Source organism: Struthio camelus, chromosome 15 (assembly GCF_040807025.1).
Source record: "Struthio camelus isolate bStrCam1 chromosome 15, bStrCam1.hap1, whole genome shotgun sequence".
NCBI lineage: Eukaryota > Metazoa > Chordata > Aves > Struthioniformes > Struthionidae > Struthio > Struthio camelus.
Genome location: NC_090956.1, coordinates 18,103,318 through 18,125,589, shown reverse-complemented (window position 1 = coordinate 18,125,589; position 22,272 = coordinate 18,103,318). Strand labels below are relative to the sequence as shown.

The following is a 22,272-nucleotide window of genomic DNA, read 5'->3' as shown; positions in this document are numbered from 1 at the left end:
CTTTCAGATTGACATAACTGCTCCTTGACCACCTTTATTTGTTCCACAACAAGAAATGGGCACCATAAATATGGAAGAGCTTTCACAAAAAGACAGGTGACGTTTATACCCAATGCTTCTGCTGAGCTGCTTTTCCATCACTGTTCCCACAGCGCACTTGGCTACGCCACTAACCAGAATCATCTTGTTATTCACATAAATTGGGCCACGTTGAGAGTGAGGAGTTTTACAGTGTCATGATTCACCAGAACAAGTACAAGAATAAATGCCTTCCTCAGTTGGTTAAAGGTAGCATAAGGATCCTGCTTTCAGGTAAGTCTAGCACGGTTAGGCATAAACTGAGTTATGAAGAACATCATTTTTGAAAATAACCTGTTAAAAGTTGCCAAACCCAAGGAATTGCAAAGCCTTAAGATGTAAGAGAGAGCACAGCATGGGACAGGAACAAGGCAAACAGGTACAACCTTTAGAGACCATCTAGCCCAACCCCCCTGCTCCAGAAAGGTCACCTAGACCAGGTCCATGTCCAGGCAACTGTTGAATATCTCCACAGATGGAGACTCCACAGCCTCTCTATCAGGACTCCCAGGGCCTTCTCTGCAGAGCTGCTTTCTAGCAGGTCAATCCCCAGCCTGTACTGGTGCCTGGGGTTATTCCACCCTAGGTGCAGGACTCTGCACTTCCCTTTATTGGACTTCCTTCAGGAGGTTCCTCTCTGCCCATTTCTCCAGCCTCCCAAGGTCCCTCTGAATGGGAGCACAGCCCCCTGGTGTATCAGCCACTCCCCCCAGTTTTGTATCATCAGCAAACTTGCGGAGGGAGCCCTCTGTCCCATCATCCAGGTCATTAATGAATAAAGTTGAACAGAGGCATCAACATAGAAACAAGAACTGCAACAGCCAAGACTCACAGAAGGTGTGAAGCAGGGGAATCGCATAACCATAAAGTGATCACAGCTTGACAATAAACTGCTAGGTGACCTCAGAGCTCTTACTCTTCCTGGGAAGCTCTCATTCCTAGTGCTTCATGACACTAGCTCACCCGGCAAGATTAGGAAGTGACAGGATTCTCTGAGGAACAAAAGATGGTTATGACACCACGATGGCCTGAACAGTCTTGTGAGTATAGAAATAATCTACAGGGCAAGCTGAAGGTGGAACAAAAAATCAAATATACTGACAAATCCAATCATTTCCTGTGTCTCCTGTGTTGGTGGGGGGCAAGTGAACCCCCAAAGCCTATCCAACCTTTTCTTCCGACATGCTAAGTGAAGCATACCCTCCTACTACAAGTACAGAAAGGAACAGTTACCTCAAGGCTTTGCTGAAGCCACAAAACTGAGAATTGATGGAAAGCTTACATGCTTTGGTTTTCCTTTCAGAATCAAGACAATCCAGATTCAGTAAAGCAGGCTAGAGGCCTAAAGTCAAAGGGCTCAAAAGGATGTAAGAAGGATTCCTGAACCATCCAAGAACAATAAATCGGAGTCTAGGGAGCAGAACATTACAGGTAATACACCACTGAGGACACTGCCAAGGATTTACATGACTATCTGCAACAGAGTAAAGTTCAAGAGGATTGTGACAAGAGAAACAAAAGACAAAAGGATTGGAAAGGAACTAGCAGACTGTAGCATGGAACTAGTTAAGATCACAAGCCTTTAAATCCTTCCACATGGTCAAGTGATAGAATCCAACAGCACTAGGTGGTGGGGGGTGGAAACCAGCAACAAACTAATATTTTCTACCCAGAGTTTTCCAATTAAAAATGCTTTTATATTAGGTTCAAGTCAGCACTAACACTCAGGAATTCACTACTGCCTAAAATAATGTGACAGAGGAAGGACTTCATTCTGCAAATCAAATGTATTCATCATTGGATAATATGTAAGTTTACCATAATGACAACTCCTCTCTTTACTTTTCCTATTTGCTTTTGTGGAAGATATGAATTATAATGACTCAATAACAGTTCATTGAGCATTCCCTTCATGTACTACATTTTTATTGTATTAGCTTACAAGCTACATTGGTTGGATGTGTGATACTTACTTGAATAATGTACAATTCTGCAATGTAAACCTGAGGTCAGTTTGCACTGTCTGAAGAAATTATCACCAAATTAATACTGATTGGAAGTTAGTAGTCACAGCTGTGCCTTGCTTACCACCATAAAGCAGTCACTGTCACATCATTGCTTGAATCTAACGTCAGAATTATCCTCTCCCTATGTCACAGGTAGCACAAACACTTAAGTGTTCTGAAGGGAGTTGGGAGTATTTACTCCTTTCAAGAGTACTGGTTAATATAATAGAGAGTAGTTGTTCTTGGTGAACTTGAAAGACAAGAGATTCCATTATCAATTCCTGGAATCATCTCGAGATCAACTAGTTCCAAAACAGTCCATGTTTGTTATAACAAAGAATCTCTTCTCCAGGTGGCTGGCACACTTCAGTTTATTTCTTATTTCCCATCAATCAAGTCCCAAATTAAGAGGCAGCACTAGCATCCCTCTCTCTAACAGTCCTGTTGTTAGAGCCCTTGCACAGGAATTGGAGATCTAGGATTTCTTCAGCCTGAGAAGATTTGAGCCTCCAGTTCCTGCTTCCCAAGAGAGAGGTCCAGATAACAGGCTAGAAGACTAGGATAAAAACTAATTCTACATATCTCATTTTGATGAGTTAGAGAAGGGAAAAGGTAAGAAAGACTTGTAATGCAGACAAATCCCTCATTTGAAAGGGGATGGCAAGTTCGGTTTATAGCACTCTTTACACACATTAGGTTGCAATTCTTTAACACTAAATGAATACGAAATCTTTGAGCAACTAATCTACAACAATTACGAAAAAAATCAGGCTTCCGTTTACTTACTCTTCTTTTCTAGGTTCAATAATTCTGCATTCTTCTCTACACAATCTCCCAGCTTAAGCAGTAGGAACACAGAAGCTTCATTCCAATCTGCTCTGCAGATTAAGAAACACGAGCTGTGGGCTCAAAATCATTGTGTCTGAGGAGAAACTGGGATGTAGGATGCACTCCCTATAAGACATCGCCATTGCTGGTTAGGAGACAATCACCACCAGGTATTTAAAGTGAATGGAACACTGCCAAAGTGAGTTAAACCCTACTTAACAGGCTGGGCTATGACCAAGTCAGCTCTCTCCTCAACCCTCTCAGAGGGGCAACAAAGCTTGAGTAGGAGAGACACATACAGCTCTCCAGGTCAACACATTAAAAAGAGCAGGCTTTCAGAGTACTTAGTGGCCCAAAATGGAGATTACCATTGGTTTCAGGCATTTCCAGGGACAAGGCTGTGCTTGAGATAAGCCTAGATGAGAATGTAAGTGGAATTCTGGCAAGATCAATATGACACAGTCTCTGGGTGGAAAGGGGCACCATTTGCCTGAGGATGTCTTACTTTTCCTTAATCCTGATGCTTGAGCTTGTGGCAATGGTTCTGAAATGGTGTTGACTCACAACCTGGCCCACCTGTATCTCAACTTCAGAACCAGCTTTAAAAAGAACTCTTGACTGTTCTGGAACTTTCAGAGGAGGAAAAAAATGGGATGTACTGGGATAAGGGGGTGGCAGATTTTTGCTCCAATGGAGTGAACACATGCAGCAGCAGCTACTTGAACGCTTTTATCTTTTCTGACATGCTCTTTACAGGCTCTCCCAACTTATCTCTACTTCTAGGACTCCACGCTACCTTTCTCATCTCCTTTTGCGTGATCACCATTTCTCAGTCTAGCAACTTCCTATGTCCTGTTCTCCCAAGTATCGCTGCCCCTGTGTACTCCTTTCCTCCATTTTTTTTTTCTCTCCATGTTTCTGCACTATGGGATTTGTGCATCTCAGCCCACCAAGGCTGTCATATGGGTACCCCAGAGTAAATACGAGAATAGATGCAATCAGCAATTAAGATGCCTATGCTTACTTTTAATTGGGATATTCAATATAATTTAGCTACACTGGACCAAGCGTGCTCTCCTGGTACCAATACAATTTTTCCAAACACTGATAATTCAAATATACATTAGCTGGAAGTCTAAAGACTGAAACTTAATGCTTTTCATATTAACCTTCTGTCCTGCTATTTTAATAAGGACACACTGCAGTGGGAATTTCTAGATTTAATATTTCAAATGGGACCGCTGAATGCAGAAGATATAAGAAGCAACAGAAGAGAGTATCTTGGAGTGAAGCAAAACTCGGATATCCCTATTATGTACATATTCAAAACAAAGCATCTTCTCCAGGTATGGAGCTCTGATGAGAAATCAAGAGTTTAACGAAGGGCGAGGAGGGTATTTGGTGTGGAGGGTAGGAAACGCAAACGGAGAGTCACAATATACTCTGTTTGTTTGGCTTTTCCTTGCTTAATCTTTTATCATGCTTACAGATAGTACTACCAGGGTGATGAAAAGAAAAATATTTTAAGCAATCTGAAGCCAAAAATAAGGACCAAGTGGCTGTGTGCATACTGTCCCTTGTGTGTCCACCATGACACTGGTGCTCCTTAGTGGATAATTCACAGTACCATCATAAAAGCAGTTTTAAAAGAATATTTCATGATGCAGTATTCTTAGTAAAAAGTAGTCGAAGGAGAAGAAAGTACTTCAGGGATGTCCCCTGAACAGTAAAAGAAAGAATTAGTATATTCTGTCTAGAGAAAAGGCAAGCAAGCGGTATAATATACTGCAGAGTTATTCTGGCATTATGCAAGCTAGTTTCAGAAACGCCTTTTTGGACTGTGTTAGTCTGTGCTGTCCAGACATTCGTTACAGTCCACAGAAAAATTCAGCCTCCAAATCTGAAAAGCCCTGAAACTCTGATTTTTCAGAGTTCAAAGTTCTAATAGCTTTAATATTTAAAAAATCAAACAACTTCATTCATTTGTATCCTGTTTTTAAAATGAAGTGTTTGAATGAAACTGATTGTTTTCACATAGTAGAAAAGTAAGAACAAATCTTTGAGGGGACACAGCACATACAAATCCCTGCTAGCACGCAGAAATGCAAAGGCATGGATCCCATGAAGAGCGCAAGAAAGCAGCAACAGAATAAAAGGAGTAACTGAAAATGGAAAAAAAGGCTATGGAAACTGCAAAGGCAAAATATCCTTATTTTAAACTCCTTTGATCCAATAGGTGTGTGTCAGGTTGTCAACAAACATCAAAAAGCTTACTCGAAGGAAGAGTTATGTGGGGACTTCTGATATGTCTATGAGTCAGAGTTGATAACATACATAATGTCATATTTTTCATACATTTCAAAGGGCTTTCACAGAAAAACAGGTAGGTACCTTGCAGGTAGTAGTTTCACCATCAGCTAACTATTCAGTTATTGCAGTTCATTCGCTTCAGGCTCAACCCCAAGCTTTTCAGTTCTTTTTAACCCCTAAGGGATATTTCTGAGTCCAGCACCTAGCAGATTGCTTTCCAGATACTACTCAGTGTTATTACCGACAGCACGTGGCAAAAGGAACAGGAAGCTCAAGACCACCACAAAACGGGCTAAAGAGCCCTCTCTGTACAAACTGTATACCTACGAAACGAAAGAATAAACAAACAAGAAGAAAAAAGAAAAATCAACTCAAACCACCAGTACTGTGGTTTAGAAAGGCTGGAGTGCTTCATCTGCTCAAAGTCACTTAATTAAAATTGTGTACTTGGGTACAATCTTTAAATCACTTTTCTAATTAGGAAATGCACTCTGGCCTATGTCATTAGCTGTGCAACGTCAGCATGGTACCAAAACAGCTTCAAGTGCAAGTGCACTGGAGATTAATCTCATTATGCTGCAATAGTATCCTAATCAGAGCAAAAAAAAAAAAAAATTCTAAAAACATGCATCTAGTTAAGGAAGCAGGTCCAGGAATCAGTCCCTGCTACTGAATTCCACACAGGGTGCTGGATTAATCTAATTACATTGGAGTTGCTTTTTCCCAGCAAGCTATTTAACAAAATACACGGAGAGGATAATAGAATAGACTCTCATTTCTCCTACAAAAGATAATTAAGGTTTGTTTGGTGGAACAAAATCAGGGTTGAAAAAAAAACCAATGTAATTTTTAGTAATTTTTGACAGTTGCAGGGAGTGGGTATTGTAATAGATTAAATGCAATTATCCTAGTCATTTTCCTTCTGTTTATTCTAGAAATGGTAACGGGATGATAAAGCTCAGGACAACATGCAGCATCAGCTTCAACCTCTCTGTGTGCAACTGTGCTAATTTTGGAGTAAACTGTTTTCAAACACAGAATAAGCTGCCCACAATTTTGCTTCATCAACAAATAGCCAGAGGTGATGAAATAATACCTGAAAAGCAAATCGAGACTGACAGAAGAAGCGAGAGAGATGCATTAGTGTTTCAGGATGGCAGGGAACTAATCTGAAGTGGATTAAACACTACACTGTCTTTTTAAAAAAAAAAAAAAAAATCCCAGCACTGGTTTGGAAATAGGACTGCACTCACAAGTCTCTGGGTTTAGTTAAGCCTCAGATTCTTCACCCTCTTTCATTTGCCAAGTCTTGGGGCTTTGAGCGCTGATACCTCATGATGACTTCAAATAATAGTTTGGAATATTAGCACTTCTGAAAACCTGCCTGTAAAACAGACAAGGGCATAGCTTCTTCTGTGCAAGCAGGAGCTTCTATAGCTAAGTAGTCGTGGCTACTTGAGTCACTGGATTGCCCCCCAAGAAGAGATAGTTAGCGTCTCCTCCTTCAAATATTCTATTATTATTTTCAGACATTCAGATTTTCTGCTGTTGATCCTTATGCTTCCTTCTCCTAATCTGGAGAACAACTATCAGATGCAATCCCCCCGCCTCCCCTGTTTTTTTTTTTGTTTGTTTTTTTTAAGTTCACACAAGGCCTGTGAACTAATGCTGAATCCACACACACAAGATGTAAGGTGCTCAGAACACAAAAGCTTATAGGAAGTGGGATCCTATCAACTACCCCCTAGTGAAAACACTTAATAGCCTCTAATACACAGGAGATGAAATGAAAGAACCTCCAGGTCCTTTCAGGTTAAACTCAAACTACAGAAATAAACTTCATGCCAGTTTAAGCTAACACAACATGTTCTGCAGACGGTTTAAGCACAGGCAGCTTGATCACTTGTGATCATGGGAGTACACCCATAGTTAGAGACACCCAAGTACAGACCACTAGACAGGGTAAGAATGTATTCCAAATGCAGGAGACCTGATGATATTTAGCATAAAGCATATCTTAAAGATCTTTCCTAGCTCTGATGCCTACTAATGCATACTGCACACAGCAAGTGACTGCAGTACATGGGGAGAAACCTACCTTTTTGTCACAAGATTTTATGCTCCTTAATTTTGAATGTTGCTGAAGTATCGCTATCTGCTTATCCTAATAAATTAAAAGCCAAAGTATATGGGCATATTTTTTTTTAGCTGTCTGACAGTTAGAGAGAAGGAGGAAAAAATAAAATAAAAAGCGTTCTAAGCACAGATGCATTCCTGAATGACAAAGGCTTTTCCTTCATCTTACTATCTTTTAAAAAATATTTCTCTCGAGAACTGTATGCCAACTAATTAATTCTGTTCAAAAAAAAAAAAAAAAAAAAAAACGGGTTCTAGTAGCTCAGTTCAAAACATTCCTACTCTTAAGTTTCAAGAGTATTTGAACAAAAAGGAAAAAAGTAAGATTTTTGGGCTTCATTTCAAGATTATCATATAATTGGGGCCTTTTTTTGCCAAAGATATGGGCAAGAACAGGAACATTATAAAACAAAAGACATGAAAATATGAAGCTGACTACACATTAAAAATACGTGAACTAATGTTTATAGAGACAGTGCTTATAAAAAGGGATGTTAACGGGAAATTGGTTCACAGTGATTAACAAGTTGTCAAATGCTTGGGTGGACTTGGCAATCTTATATTGGTTTTTCAAATCCCACGTTATCTTTTAAAATACGGGGTATGTTACCCCTCAAGCAAACAATGCAGCAAAATACTTGAGCCTTCTCACCAGCATACAGCATGCCTCTCCTATGTCGGAAAGAGGACGGAAACTGATCCTGCTTCCCCCACGTCTGCAAAGCTGCCTGAAACCCAGCTATGAAGCCCCGTCCATCGCGCTGTGTCTTAGGCAACGCTCAGTGCAGGAGACTTCTGGACGCAATCAGTTCTACAGAGCAACAAGGCTTTCTAAAAAAAAAGACATCATCTCATACATATAAGATAGGCAGCTCGCAGGAGCAGAGGAACTACAAAAGTTGCCTTACTTTATCTTCAGCATAAACACAGGTCACAACATTTTACTGCAACTAAACGGAGGTATGATGATGTTAAAGGAGGAAGGCAAATAAATACAGGAAAACAAAATTCGGTCCTTCAAATCAGTAAGCACATACAGACATAGAAAAAGCAAAATACGCATTTATAGGCTGGATACAAGGAACGTTATTCAAAGCCCTCCAATATTTCTGCCAAGATCAAGTTGTGTTAACAAAATAAAATACTATCATCATATGCAAGACAGGAAGATCCAGAAAAAGGAAGCACTAGTTAACTAAAACAAGGTGTAGAACACACATCGATTAATACTAGAAGTCTCATGAGAGATCATTCACCAAAACATCTGTTTAAAACGAAGAACAGAAAATGCATGGGGTAATGATTTTAAGAAAGATGACCAGCCAATAGTATCAGTAAAACACAAAGCTACAGAAAGCTGAAAGGAAGGTTGCCTGAAGGAGGGAGCAAAAAGAGACAGAGAGGCAGATTATCCAGCAAGACAGAAAAGAAACAGATAATCACACTGAACTGACAGAATTCAGGAAGTCCAAAAAGAGAATTTCTGCAAAACAAGACTGAAGTCTGTGTTAGAGAGGATTCCAGCATACACGATCTTTTCATTGATACTTTTTACTATGTTTTCACCGAAGAGGGCAATCATAAGGAAACTGAAGGACCTTGTGCTAAGAAACCCTTACACATCAATTGTCAGCAGGTGATAAAAAAAAGTATCTAAAAACTCTTAGCATATACACTGTACGTGGCACCAGAAGATTAGAAATGCTGAAAATATCCTTCAGGAACAGAGACACTGAGAGAAAAAGGAAGAATCAGGGAAAGTTAGAAATAGGAAAAAGGTATCCGAGTCCAGCATTGAGTTTTAGGTGGGTTTTACACTGATGTCGCTTCAAAAGCTGTGTTATGTTTGTCTGAGAGCAATCAAACTTACACTGCATGGCAGAAACTGCCAGTCATTCAGAGCTGCATCTTCAACTAGTAGCACGTTGCTTTAGTAAAGAGAGTATTAGAAAGCTTTTCATTACAAGGCTAAAGCCAATAGTATATGTACCGGAAACTGGCTCCATTAAATAGATGTAGCTAAACAACAGTGTCATTTGAGACTTGACAGCTGTCTTACCTCAAACATCTCTTGCTCTGTTCTACGAAGATCATCTAGGAGCTGCTCCATATAGGTCAGATTATGGAATTTTTCTAGGTAACTGCTGTATTGTTTCTGCAGTTCCTCCTCAATCTTCTCATACTCATCCATAAAAGCAGGACTAGAGAGAACAAGAACAAACTACTCAGAGATATTGACCTGTAGACACAGAATTCCAAAATTCATTGTTGTTTTTGGAGTTGCCTTTCCACTTCTGCTAAACCAATGTAAAAGGACCTTTTATTTTCAAGATTCTATACTACTTCAGAGACTAAAAGCATTAAGCAAAAATACTATACCTATCCTGCAAAAGTTATACATAGCAAAGGAAAGGTTACTGCGTACCCACTACCATGCCCTTCAAAGAGGCAGAAGGGCAGCATTTCAACAAACCTAAGGAGAGGTTCATCTTCTTGCTATTTCATGACTCCAAGGACTAGCTTGTAGTACGGCCTGTAAGTCACCTACCTTGCCTGGAGACTTTATTTGTAACAAAACTGTGCTGTGTAGCTAGAAGTACAACCAGACCCGACAGCAATAAGCCTTGATGTCCTTTGCTACAGGACAACTATTGGGCCCCAAAGAACACTACTGCTGTTTTATGCTTCAACCTACCAAGTATACTTCTCCCAAAGTGTTACTGATCAAAACATGTCTAAATGAATTTAATGCCATTCCTTCCACTGCTCGTTTTTCTAATATTTCTACTATTTTCTCTTCATATGAGGTCACAAATAGATCCTGTAGACAGTATAAGCCCACTCTTTAAACAGGGGCATGAGATCAGCCCAAACTGTAAATCTCAACTGCTGCATTACTGCCTAGAAAAAGAAAAACTAATCCCAACAAAGGATGCTCAGTGACCTTCTCTTACAGGTGGCTGGGAATGCTAGAAGCCTCTAGGAACAAAGAAGAATGGTTGCACCAGTCAGTTGTCATTTCCAGGAGAAGCATCTGACACCACTTACATTTAATATCCTAAAGAGCCAGGCCTGCTACCCGAGTATTTTGTACAGCTCAAGCAACAATTAACAAAAAACGCCAAATAATATTCTGGCCATTTTAACAGCACTATCTTGCTGGTTTCAAATACACAGTAACTGAAAAATGAACAATTACAATCCCGGCTCAGCATCTGTAGAGAAGAAAATCTCTCTTGCACACGCCATCAACTCAGACTCATTACAGACTTCACTTCTCACTGCAGTAAGCATTAAGAATGCACGGTACCATCATTTATGCTAACGATCATTTATGCAGTAGATGATCAGTTCATAAAGTTTACCGAACACTTTGTAGGGTCTGTAGTCTCTTCTGGCTTATTTCCAGTTCCAATTTCCGTTTTTCAATCCTGGCTTCCAAATTGGCTTCATCCAAAGCCACGTTATTCAACATGTCCTTAGTCTTTTGGACTTGTTCCTATGAGAGAAGAGCAGTGAACCATGGCTTGCACTGGAATAATTAGAAACATCTTTCAGATGTTGAACCAGATTCCATATTATCTCACATCGCCTGTTATCAAAGAACCTCAGAACAACGAACTAAAGCATTAAACCGAGCTCAGATGATTAAAAGTTTCTTTAAAAAAAAAAAAAAAAAAAAAAAAGCTCTTTGAGGCCCAGGTAACAAACCAGCTGAACCTCTGGTCTCACCTGGCATGTTCTTTGTTAGGTGTTTACACATAGGCCACATCAAACGATATCAAAATCGTTAGATGTCAGTAGTGCTCAATATATCTGTCCTGTGCTCTCCACCTCTGTCACAGCTATCTAGAGAATGGTGGCCTGGGAGATGGGCTCCCCCTTCTGCTTCTTGGGTGGCAGCACTCCTCTCCCTGTCCTCAGCAAGGCTCAAGCAGAATGTTTACATTTGAGAAGGGTCAATGTATCCTAAAAGATGGATAGGCCAGAGTTTCTTACTTTAGGAGGTATGGAGCATAGGGGTTAGCCCAGGGACAGAGAGACCTGACAATTCACAACCCCTAAAGCCTCCCAGATCCTTCACCCAGAAAGATTAGTAATTTTAGAATATCTGTATTTTTATATATATTTATACATATATATATATACATACACATATACACACACACACACACATATATATAAAATAAAAGCATCAACCATCACACATCACTGCGGAGCATCCTGCCTTGCTGCAGGCTGAATTCAAATGGCATAAGCTACAGCCAACAGGCCTACTACAACCAACCAGTGTCGTGCCTGGCAGTAGACCTGCCATTAAAATACCAACACAATAACAGAAAATGTTATTTAAATTAAGAGAGAATTCAAGCATTCTTCATTGGGGAAAACTAACATATCTGGAAAACTTAGTATCTCCACAGGTACCAGCACACGGAGCATGACTAATATGCCCCAGCTGCAAATCAGCTTCTCTACAATTTCCTGTCTCTCATTTTGGTATTTCCTGACCTCTGCAAATGTAAAACATCAGATTTCTTTACCAAGTTCAAAAATAAAAAATATCTGCCCTGGCCTTTATTTTTATTTCTCACTGAAAAAGCAGTAGAAACAGGAAGGAAAGATGCTGCAACAGAAAATCTGACAGGATGCATAAAGACATCTTTCAAGGTATACGCTTCTGAACAAATACAAACAAGGTACTATTTTAGTGAATTTTTAGGCTTCCATCAATATTTTCCTTCTTCCTGACAAATGCCACTTTATAAAGAACTTGATCTGTTCTAATATCTTCATCCTTTTCCGAGTCCTTCTGTACCCATCTTTACAGAAGCTAGGAAGCATCCCCAACGTTACAACAGATGCTACTGGAATCAGAAGGGGAAGTGGAAATATTCCAGCTTCTTAAAATGAGCTGGGTACGTTAAATGTGTGTGTGCTCTAGAAATTGTGGGGAGGGGGAGGGGGAGGGGGAGGGACACCACATGCTTGCTGAAATTCCAGCACTAACTGTTACTTGCTGTTCAGTTATAATAGGTCATTTCATTAATTGGTCCAAACTAAACCAGTTGAGGTATGTGTTATTGATATTTCCCAAGAAACCTATTGCTCTAATATGCTGATGTTAGTTTATTAGCACTACTGCCTAGAATATCAATGCACATTAACAACATTTAGAGTTCATATAGACTGCAAGCCATAGCAGAAACGCAAGGAAAGATCACCTGGAGTATCTATTGATTAGGCATTGGCTATTTATATCTGGAACTCTCCTCTGTGTAATTATACAATTGGACTGGATACAGGTTGCAGTTAAATAACTTTACTTACTTACTTACTAGGGTTTAATTAGCCACCATACTTGCACAATGGCTGGCAGGGCAGCTAATGGTTTAGAGATATAGGAGTTAAGCACTGGAGCAAGGACAGTGTTCTCAAGACTTGGATAGACCAAGGGACCTCTGGAACTAAAACCGTACTGATGGACCAACTTGGCACCAAATTAGCGCAGCACCAGTACTTCTCACTTCTTGACCAGTTCAGCTATCCCACCTCCAGAGCCCAACTTCACTCCTCCCTCCAGAGGTACCAGTACATTTTGAGTTACCAAGTCCACTGAGTTAGGGCAGCAAGTTTAAGCAGCTTAGATGTAGATGAGCTGTAGATTTCTCTGCTGATTTAGGTAGTTTTTATCCTTCCTAGAGTCTCCAGTGCTATAGAGCCCCTACCAGGGACAGAACGCGGCTAAAATAGAGAGGATTTTCCTATTGTTTTCTCCCTAAATCAGCAGTAAGGGAAGCCCAGCACAACTCTCTTGCAGCTGTATTGACAGAAATATCATGAGGTTATCAGCAAAGACACATCAGCTGAGTGAATGTTTCTGCACATTGAACCAACACAGTTACACAGTGCAACAGTCTGACAGCAGACCTGGTTTTAACAGGTTCTTCCAGGGACTGCTGCTAACATAGTTTACCCTTTCTACTGCAGGCTGTGATTTCTAACTGTGAGCTCGAAATCATCACTGTGTGGGCACCTCTCACTCTGCCAAGAAGAGCTATTAGTTTCAATTAACAGGTTTGTTTGCTTTGAACACAATGCTCTTCCTAAGGAAATCAAAAGGAACATCAATGATCGTATTCATTGTCACGACCAAAGGAGTCAGCACAGACGGATCACTGCCCTGATGAACTTGAGTTTACACATTTGACATTACCTGAAGACCGAAAGTTGCTGAAGTTCAATATTGCACGTTAACTAACCAGGTGTAGCACTGCTTGGCCCAGTTCTTTGAAGGTGATGCATGCTATGCCATGCTTAATGCTAGGCTGTTGATAAAACAAACTGCGTTCTTCTTGCAGGGGAGGAATGAAGGTTTTGCAAAAAAAAAAAAAAAAAAAGTAGCATTTTGCTTACCAGAATATTGTTGATGGCAATTTTCATCATCTTTTCAGCCTCATTTATCTCCAAAGGTCTGGCAATAGATTCTGTTCTTGCTTCCTATGAAATAAAAATACACTGATATATTCAAACACTACATAAAGGAATTAATATTTGCAGAACAGAGGGTGGTCAAGCAACTCTCGTATGAACAGCTGCATAACAAACAGAATAGGATAATATTTAAAAATCATGTCTCAGATGATTTAAAGAATGAGAAATTATGAAAAAGTTAATTAAGTGAGGCTGGGACTAATACTGAATGTTGGGGCCTGGAGCGTATTCACCTTCTAGGAGTTCACTTCATTAAAAAGTTTAGCTGGGTGAGTACAAGGTCAGCTCCATCACTGGTAAGAGCAGTTGTGAAGAAAGCTAGAAGCAAGGGCCTGCCCCTCCTTTCCCTTGGGAACTGCTTTTAAGCTAAGGCTCTACGGCTGGTTCCCGCCTGTGCTACACAGCTGCTGCGCAGCTGCAATGTCTGAACCAGGTCTCCCACCTCCACAAGTCTGACCCTTACCCACACTCACCAGCTCAGCTGCCTAGCTTGACCTCAGACCTGCCTCATCCCTACGGACTTGCTGGGCGATGACTGGACTGCATCTGACCCTGACCACTCTCTCTGGCCCTGACCTGGACCTGGACCTGCCACTCTGCATCCTGGCTCCTTGCTGGCGAGGTCACTGCTCATGCTTGCCTTATTACTGCGCTCAGCTGCTGGCTCACCTTCCTTTGCAGAGCAGCCTGGCCCTCATGGCTCCCCAATGCTAAGCACTTAAGACACCATATCAAAACAAGATGAGTGCTACTGCTCTGAACTGCAAGTATTCTTGAACGCCTTTTTTTTTTTTTTTTTTTTTTAGGAACTGCTTATTGTTAACATAAAGGAAACCACACTGGTCATTACACTGAGCAAGGTATGCTACATAACACAGATTTGATCATCTTTACAACATGACCCGTGAAAGCAATAGGACAGACGGATGAGCTCCGTGCCACAAACAGGCAGAGCAACAAGTCACATGAATGTATCTAACCTAGCCAGGCAGCTGCCACAATCAGCAGGTGCCTTCTGTGCCCACATGAAAATTAGATGACGCAGGTGTATTGGTATTTTCTACTCTGATAACCAAATGACCCAAATTCAGACTTGTCATCAAGTCAGTGCTCCCTATTCAGATCCCAAAAGACGAAGAATCCTTTCTCAGCCTCATCAATTTTGGGGAGACATGGGATGAGGAGTATTCAGCAGGCATTTGTGTGTATGATGTCTTACAAAACTGACCTGGTCATTATACGAAAACATTGGACTACCTGTTTGCTACTAGGAGGAAAGCGGGAAGACCTCATCAGCTAGATGTCCGTAAAATCATTTTATGTTGCCAAACCATTTGGCAACAGGTAAATGAAGATGGAAATAGTATCTCCAGAGCACATCTGGCTACAAATCTAAAAATGCATTAGACACGTTGCAATAGGCTGTACCCATCCTACTGAAGGAGGTATTCTAGCAGCAGATACAACTACTTTGCTATGTTACAGTTCAGACACACTCCAAGTGGCAGAAGCAAGTATGGGAAGAGGCAGCCTAGCTCCCTCCCCACCACCTCAGCAGCACAAATTCAGGGAACTACACAGTGAACCAAACCAGGGAGCTGATCCAGCTGAAAAAAAAAAATCAGCTTTTTTTTTGCTGAATTTATTCTTCCATTGGATCAGTTCCCTGAAGCAGCCTACTCCATGCTGCACAAACACTTTTTTTGGCACAAGGGAGGAAGCAGGAGAAATATTCTGTTGGGGACAGTGACAGGAGCTACATCTGTTGGTGGCAGCGACAGCTTATACTGCCTGAAGTGCTTGTGAACGTTCCCCCACCCACACAGAAATATAAGCTCCAAGCAGCAGAAAGTTAATTTGGATGAATATAAGGTGGAGGAATATGTTTGGTTGTCTCTTCATATAACTCCACAGGTAGGCACTTTTGGAGGAAGACTGAACAAAAATAACGCATCTCAGTAGATGTTAGGAGAATACCATGTATATACAAGCTCAGTCAAATGCCTATTTCTTTGTGATGATTTTCCCTGAGAAAAGATGCACAGACACTGAAATGGAAGCCAAGGCTCTGCCTGCTGGAGATGCTGCCCTCCCCATTATCCTCAGTTCTTCCGAGGGCAACAGAGAGCTCTCTCCTACAGAGCGAACATATTTCAGACAAAATAGTTCATCACTCAGCAGGAGAAAGGAAATGATTTTCCTTCCCATTTTCAAAAGAGATAGAAGAAACAGCAAGGACCTCTCAGGTTTTAATTAGAAATAACCCCGTTGCCAATTTCCTTCTAGTAACCTGGTAAAACACCCACAGAACATGCCCAAGTCACTACAGTCGGTGCCAGATCAGGGTAACCGCTTTAGACATAAGTTTGATTTAATATAAATTTAGATCTAAAATATTTAGATCTACTGTTTTAGATATACTTCTGAGAATCTACCATTTTAAGTTAGAATCATTTATGCAAGTATAACATGGTTTCCTCCTCTGCCTTCCATCTAAGTCTCACATACAGACCACAGTCTTTGTGCAGAAATTCCTAACAATTTCTTGAGCAAAGCTCAGTTGTCCAGTCAGGCCTGCTCACGAAAATTCGTCAGGCTGATCAAGAGCAGTACAAAAGCGGAGATCTGCATTTTCAGACCTGTTTGCAGGATCAGGGCCTGACTGAACAGCAAGAAGGTCAGTGCAGTTAACCTCCCGGCACCCCAGCAGACAGGCAAGTGAATCCAAGTGGCATGTCAGCTTCTGCGCACGTACAACTCTTTCCTCCTCCCCCCAAAAAACTAAACTGGCACATGCATATTTTTCACTCATTGCTATCAACAATTACCACCAACCTGATTGTGACTCTTCAGAGTAGTACATGTAAGTCGGTACTCAATCTCAATGGAAAAATAAAGAAATTGTAATTTGCAAGCAACAAAGCTGTTGTAAAAAAAAAAAAAAAACAAAAACCAAAACCACCCACACAACTTTTTTCCAGTTTTCCTGAATATCTGTCACTGGGTCACTTTCTGTTCTCCTACAAATACTCTTCAAGAGGAAGCTTTTAGTTTTAATATCTCTTTTCAGAAAGGACCCTGCAATTGGCCATGCAGAAGAGGATTAAAAGGAAGGTAGCCTACATTAATAAGCCTGGCAAAGAACAGAAATAACATAAAATAAAACAATAATGATAAAAGTTACCAGCACGCTAGGAAAAAAGTTTACTTTAAAATATCAAAGTAGGTTATTTTAAACAGTAGGTTATTAATTTAATATCACACACCCACTTTGACAATCTGACTGCCCAGATGAGCAAATAAAGTATGTTCTTCTCCGGTTCTAGTCATCATCACTGATATTTATCGCTAAGTAGTCTATATTCAGCAAGATGACAACTGAGATTTTCAAAATCTGGCTTTACATAGAGGCTCCCCATTTGTGCTTACATTTATGAATACAAACGGAGTGTATATGTGAAGGCAAAACCAATTTTCCACTTCCATCCAAATACCAGGTATTACATTGTCATTGACTGTACTCATAACTCCTTGTGCTCAAAAAAAGCATGCAAATGAAACTGAGCTGAAAAATATGGCCTTGTTCATTTCCTTTTGAAGTAATGTACTCTTTGCAATTAAGTGTACTAATCAGAATACACAGGAGATTTCCTTTAAATTAAGCATTAAAAATAGAGTTCTCGAGAGAGATGAAAAATATAGAAAAAAAATTACTGAAGTAAGAGGAGGTAAGAAGCAGAACAATTTAGGACTACGCCTGATAATTACAGCTTAAGAAAACAAACATACACAGAAACAGAGAAATATTCATGAGCAATCTGTTTACCACTTACCAGTGCTTCCTGTTCAAAGTGTCCAAGAGGTCCACAGCTACAGTTTTACACAATAAATACTGATTAAAAAGAGAGTCAGGGAAGCCAAGTGTAAAATTATTTCTGATGAACTAAAGTTGACAATTATTACAGAAAACACATAAAAGCACACAAGAGACACTATTCGCTGGCAATTTTTTCATCCTTTCTGGTTTGACTAATATTTGGTGCTGTATGGAAGGGCTGAAATTTTAATTCTGCCAAGTTTTGAATCTCACCTTTAGACACAGCCAATTGGAAGAACTAACAAAGTAGATGGCTGGTTTAGACTAGGAAAAAAAAAAAAAAACCTTTGTTTTCTTTGGAAAAGAGAATTTCATTAGAAAGCAAGAAAGGTTCCCACTCAGAGACCAGCTGACTACCCAATTAAGCAGAACAGAGCACAGCCTGACGGGACATTCCCCATAGGATATGGAAGGCTGCTCTGCCCAAGTCACACCAGTTTTGGCATCAGAAGTGAAGATAAATTCCCTTAAGCAATATTGCCCTGCAGTCGTTTCAGGGAATAACACTGATCTTAAACCTTCAAACCTCCACCTGTCTAAAGAATTTACTTGTCTCAAGCCTGCACCCACACTGAGGGATGGTCCTTTGGGCCAAAAACCAGCGAGGGAGAAGGCTGCAGTTGATCTTCACAGCAGAAGCGCTGAGGCTCTGTCCGCAAGAATCAGGTCAGCAGTGAGCCTTGGAACAGCGATGCTGGCCCACTCACTGCCTCTGCCACCATTTAGCTCTTACTGGAAAAGTCAGACTAATGCAGGACACAAAACACCCTATTCTCTCAGCGTGCAGTTTACTGTCACAGTACAGATTTTTTTCTGCCAAAGGATAACAAAGCAACTGGTGCAACTAACCAGGAGCTCTACATCACTCACCAAAAAGCATCCTGTCAGATGCAAGCAGAGAGATGATAACCTGATCAAACCCTCTTGCAGCTCTACTCCCTAATACCCAGCTAAACGTAAAAAAGTTGTTTGAAATATGAAGGGTAGAAAAGCAGCACTGGACCCTCCCTGTCCCTGAAGGCCTGCTCCACAAAGCTCTGCCACCTTAAACTTCCTGCTCTGCTCTTCAGTGAATGGCTATCACTGATGCTCCTTCCCCCTTAACACATGGGCTTCTCTGCCCCACTAGGATCATTAAGGAATACTTATATTTTAAGTATACTACCTCTTATGGTATGCATCTAAAACAGATGCTAAAATATAGGGGCCTCAATTGCCTGAGGCATCCACTATCATCTTCCAGGTGGTACAGGGAAGCCCTGATCCCTATATTATATTTGCCAGTCCTTTTCAAATGTCTTGGACACCCCTCAGACATCTCAAATGGTACTAGGCACCTGTATGGCAGCTTACAAGAGCATAGTATGTATTTGGCATCTTCCTGAACACAAAGCAAGAAAAACAGCTAAAAAAAGCTTCTAAAAGTTTGGGTTTTAGCCCACTTACAGTATCAATTATAAGTCAAGAAATAGTTTATATGGACAATTAAAACAGTTGAGAAGACGATTCAAAACTCTCCAAAAGCATCAGGATTTAGCAGTAAACGCTACAGAGGGAACCAGGATGTTGTCAAGTATGATATGGGCTCCACAGACCAAGCACCGGGAGAGCGTCAAGATTAGTCTTCCTCTGAAGGCACCATGTGATCACGGCCCTAGCAGAAACTGGTAACAGCAAACAGCACTTTCTGGGTACACTGTAGCTTTTCTATCATGTGGATGATGTTACAACCCCATTCAGAACTTTCACATGAAAGATAAATGCTGCAAGTGCCCGAGAACATGGCCTTGTATCTGCAGCAGGGGAAATAGGTTGGGGAGGGAAAGGTTTTCCCATTCTGAAATCTAGAAGCACTTTCAGGGACTCATTTAACTTAAATTTCAGACGTAAGAGCTGTACAATCACTTGGCCTTCTCCTGAAGAGCTTCTCTTAAAGTCAGTCAGTTGTCAAGGAAGCAGCAGCGATGCAAGCACTTGTCTGTGTGCGGGAGTTGCTGTGACGTGAACTAGGGCATGGGCATGGACTGCGCTAGCTACCTTGCGTCGTCTTGCTGTTGTGCGACCATGCTAATGTGCAAGAGCGATGCCCCCGAGTGGGGTAACTCATTCCAACTTCATTAGGCCGCTGCCGATACTCCTGTCTCCCTGTTCCCCAGCGTTAACACGGAACACCCAAGCCAACCTAAACTCACATCCTGCCTTGTTGCACAGTATTGTCACCGTGTGGAAAAGTCAAATGTACTTACTAGCCTCAAAAAGTGAGAGAAGGAAGACATTACCATTTCTGCAAACGCACCCTCCCACTTCTATTACTGAGATTTTTTTCCCCTCTAGGAACTTCATGCTTGGTTAACAATTAGGAGCCATTACCGTAAAAAATTGTTCTGTAAATATGCCCAATGAAGCTGGCAGGCTGAAGAGCCATTTTTCAACTGGCAATGGTTTCCATCCCAGTGAACCACAAACAAATTCACCGACTTCCTACATGCTTGACTTGCAGATAAATAAATATACATATCTTCTGAACTGAAGTAAGGAAGCAAGACAAGCAATTTAGCTTGACCAGCTCACAAGTCACTCATGCTGAATGGTGATGTAATATACGTATACATTCATGTGCATGAGGTCTAGCAGAGGCTTCTAAACACTTTTTTTTGTTATAAGGACAAGAAACGAAATCTTTTTTCCCCTCCGTTTGCCAGTCTTTGCACCAAACATTTTTTGATCATAGGCTAAATCCTTGCTGGTTGTCTCAGGAGCTCATAAGCCTCATGCATACAGAGGAGCTCCCTCCTCATGGCTACTTCCCATTGCCCTCAGTCTTAATCCAGGATCTATTACATCCCACACTCCCTTCAGATAGATTTTTGCAACTACTGCTCTCTAGGCAGGCAATAAAACTCTCCTTTTGGAGAGTTTATTAACCAGGGAGTTTGTTAATAAACACCGGGATTACATTTGGCCAAAACAGGGAATGGATCATTAGGCATAGTTACGTCTAAACAGGAAGGTACAGGAGGGACATTAAAAATAATCAAGACGTTCTGAAGGATCCCGATACTTCCTAACGGCTTATTTTCTTCCTCAAGAGATTAAAGCTCAAAATAATTGAGAAGTTTTGCTGCCTCCAGACTCCCATAAAGCTATGCTGCTTTCTTGTACGCTCATCTCAGCAGTCCACAAAGTGACTCCACAGAGACATTTCCCTACTCAGCTATGCAGAGTCCTCAATCAAAGACAGTGTCTGAAACTTCCCTAGCTGTCATGATGTTTAAAAAGTATGCTACAAGAAGAGAATCTGAGACAGAAAACCAATTGGGAAGCTTAAGGTTTTAACATGAGTGACTTTTCTGCAGACAGACCAAAAAGAATCAGAAGGTCTGCCCAGCTGGGTAAGAAGGAATCTAAACATATGCCTTAGAAGAGAATAAACCCCTAATAAATACTAGCATGCAGACTGCTGAACTGTAAAGCAAGGAAAAAAAAAAGCACACACACACCCCTCAGAAATTTCTGACAGGCGTGAAGTTATACTGCTCTCTTTCCCCTCTTGCCCCCAATACAGATCTCCAGGCTGTCAGTTCGTCTCCTATTTCAATAGCCAATTTCACTGAACTACCCTTAGTTCACAAACTCCAGCACATATGTAAGTACATGCTCGAGTTGGCTGTACCTGTATCTTCTTACATCCCTCAAGAATCTCATCTTCAGCCTACTTCTTGCAAGGCTTCATGGCATGTTACATTGATAGAGCTCAGATTAGTCCACAGGACTTTACAGGATGTTACTTGGACCACAGGCCCTTACCAAGTAAGTAGTTTGCTAAGTCTCTTCCGCCATCTGGCAAGAAAAGAATGAGCATTTTCCTCCTAGCAAATGAAAAGCTACACTTGTGAACAAATTTCCTAATACACACAGCCAAATATGTCCTTGGGCAGCACAGACAGGTGGAAGTTTGTCTTTTGTTCTCAAATAAGGAGAAAATAGCAGGGTCGTCAAAAAGGCAAAACATCCTGTGAGGCAAAGGAGAAAAAAAAAAAAACCCTCCTTTGAGCATCTCCTCTTTATCTACGTTCTCCTGTAACAAGTGTTAGAAATAGCACTTCTTTTCATTGCTAGATAATATATTAAAAAAAAACAAAAAACCCCACACACTTCAGGGAGGCTTGCAATTTCCTCAGGAAAAATAAGCAACAAAAGAATATAGTCTTCAGTAACACCTTTCAGACCTAAAAGATGTCCAAAGACACCACGCAAAGCTGCAGCATAACTAGGAGCAGGTATTGTGAATGCAGCAATATCATGCGAAGAGACAGTTTAATCTTCTAATGTGCATCAAGCCTTTGACTTTAGCAAACACTGCCACACGACTCAGGCTTTTACTCTCAGCAAAGCTTAACCAGCCAGCGAAGCTGCTCCAAGCATCCCAAAGACAGAAATACTGCATGGCCCCTGTCAAGCAGAAACAAAGGCAGTTCAAGTCAGCACATTTTGCTCTGGTGTAATTAAGATTTTGACATGGTTTTGACTTTGCGTCTGAAG

General features: G+C 40.9%; 1 protein-coding gene across 8 annotated transcripts in view; it reads right to left on the bottom strand.

Annotated features, from left to right (window-relative positions):
* The window catches only part of CLUAP1 (clusterin associated protein 1), a 94,072-nt gene that overhangs the window by 36,329 nt on the left and 35,471 nt on the right, over nt 1-22,272 (bottom strand). For all 8 annotated transcript variants that reach the window (XM_068908797.1, XM_068908793.1, XM_068908794.1 and 5 more), the window contains exons 6-8: nt 13,776-13,859; nt 10,724-10,857; nt 9,418-9,559 (exon numbers count right to left, since the gene is read on the bottom strand). In XM_068908797.1, the coding sequence (XP_068764898.1) occupies nt 9,418-9,559; nt 10,724-10,857; nt 13,776-13,859 (360 nt within the window). The remainder of the gene's footprint in view (nt 1-9,417; nt 9,560-10,723; nt 10,858-13,775; nt 13,860-22,272) is intronic.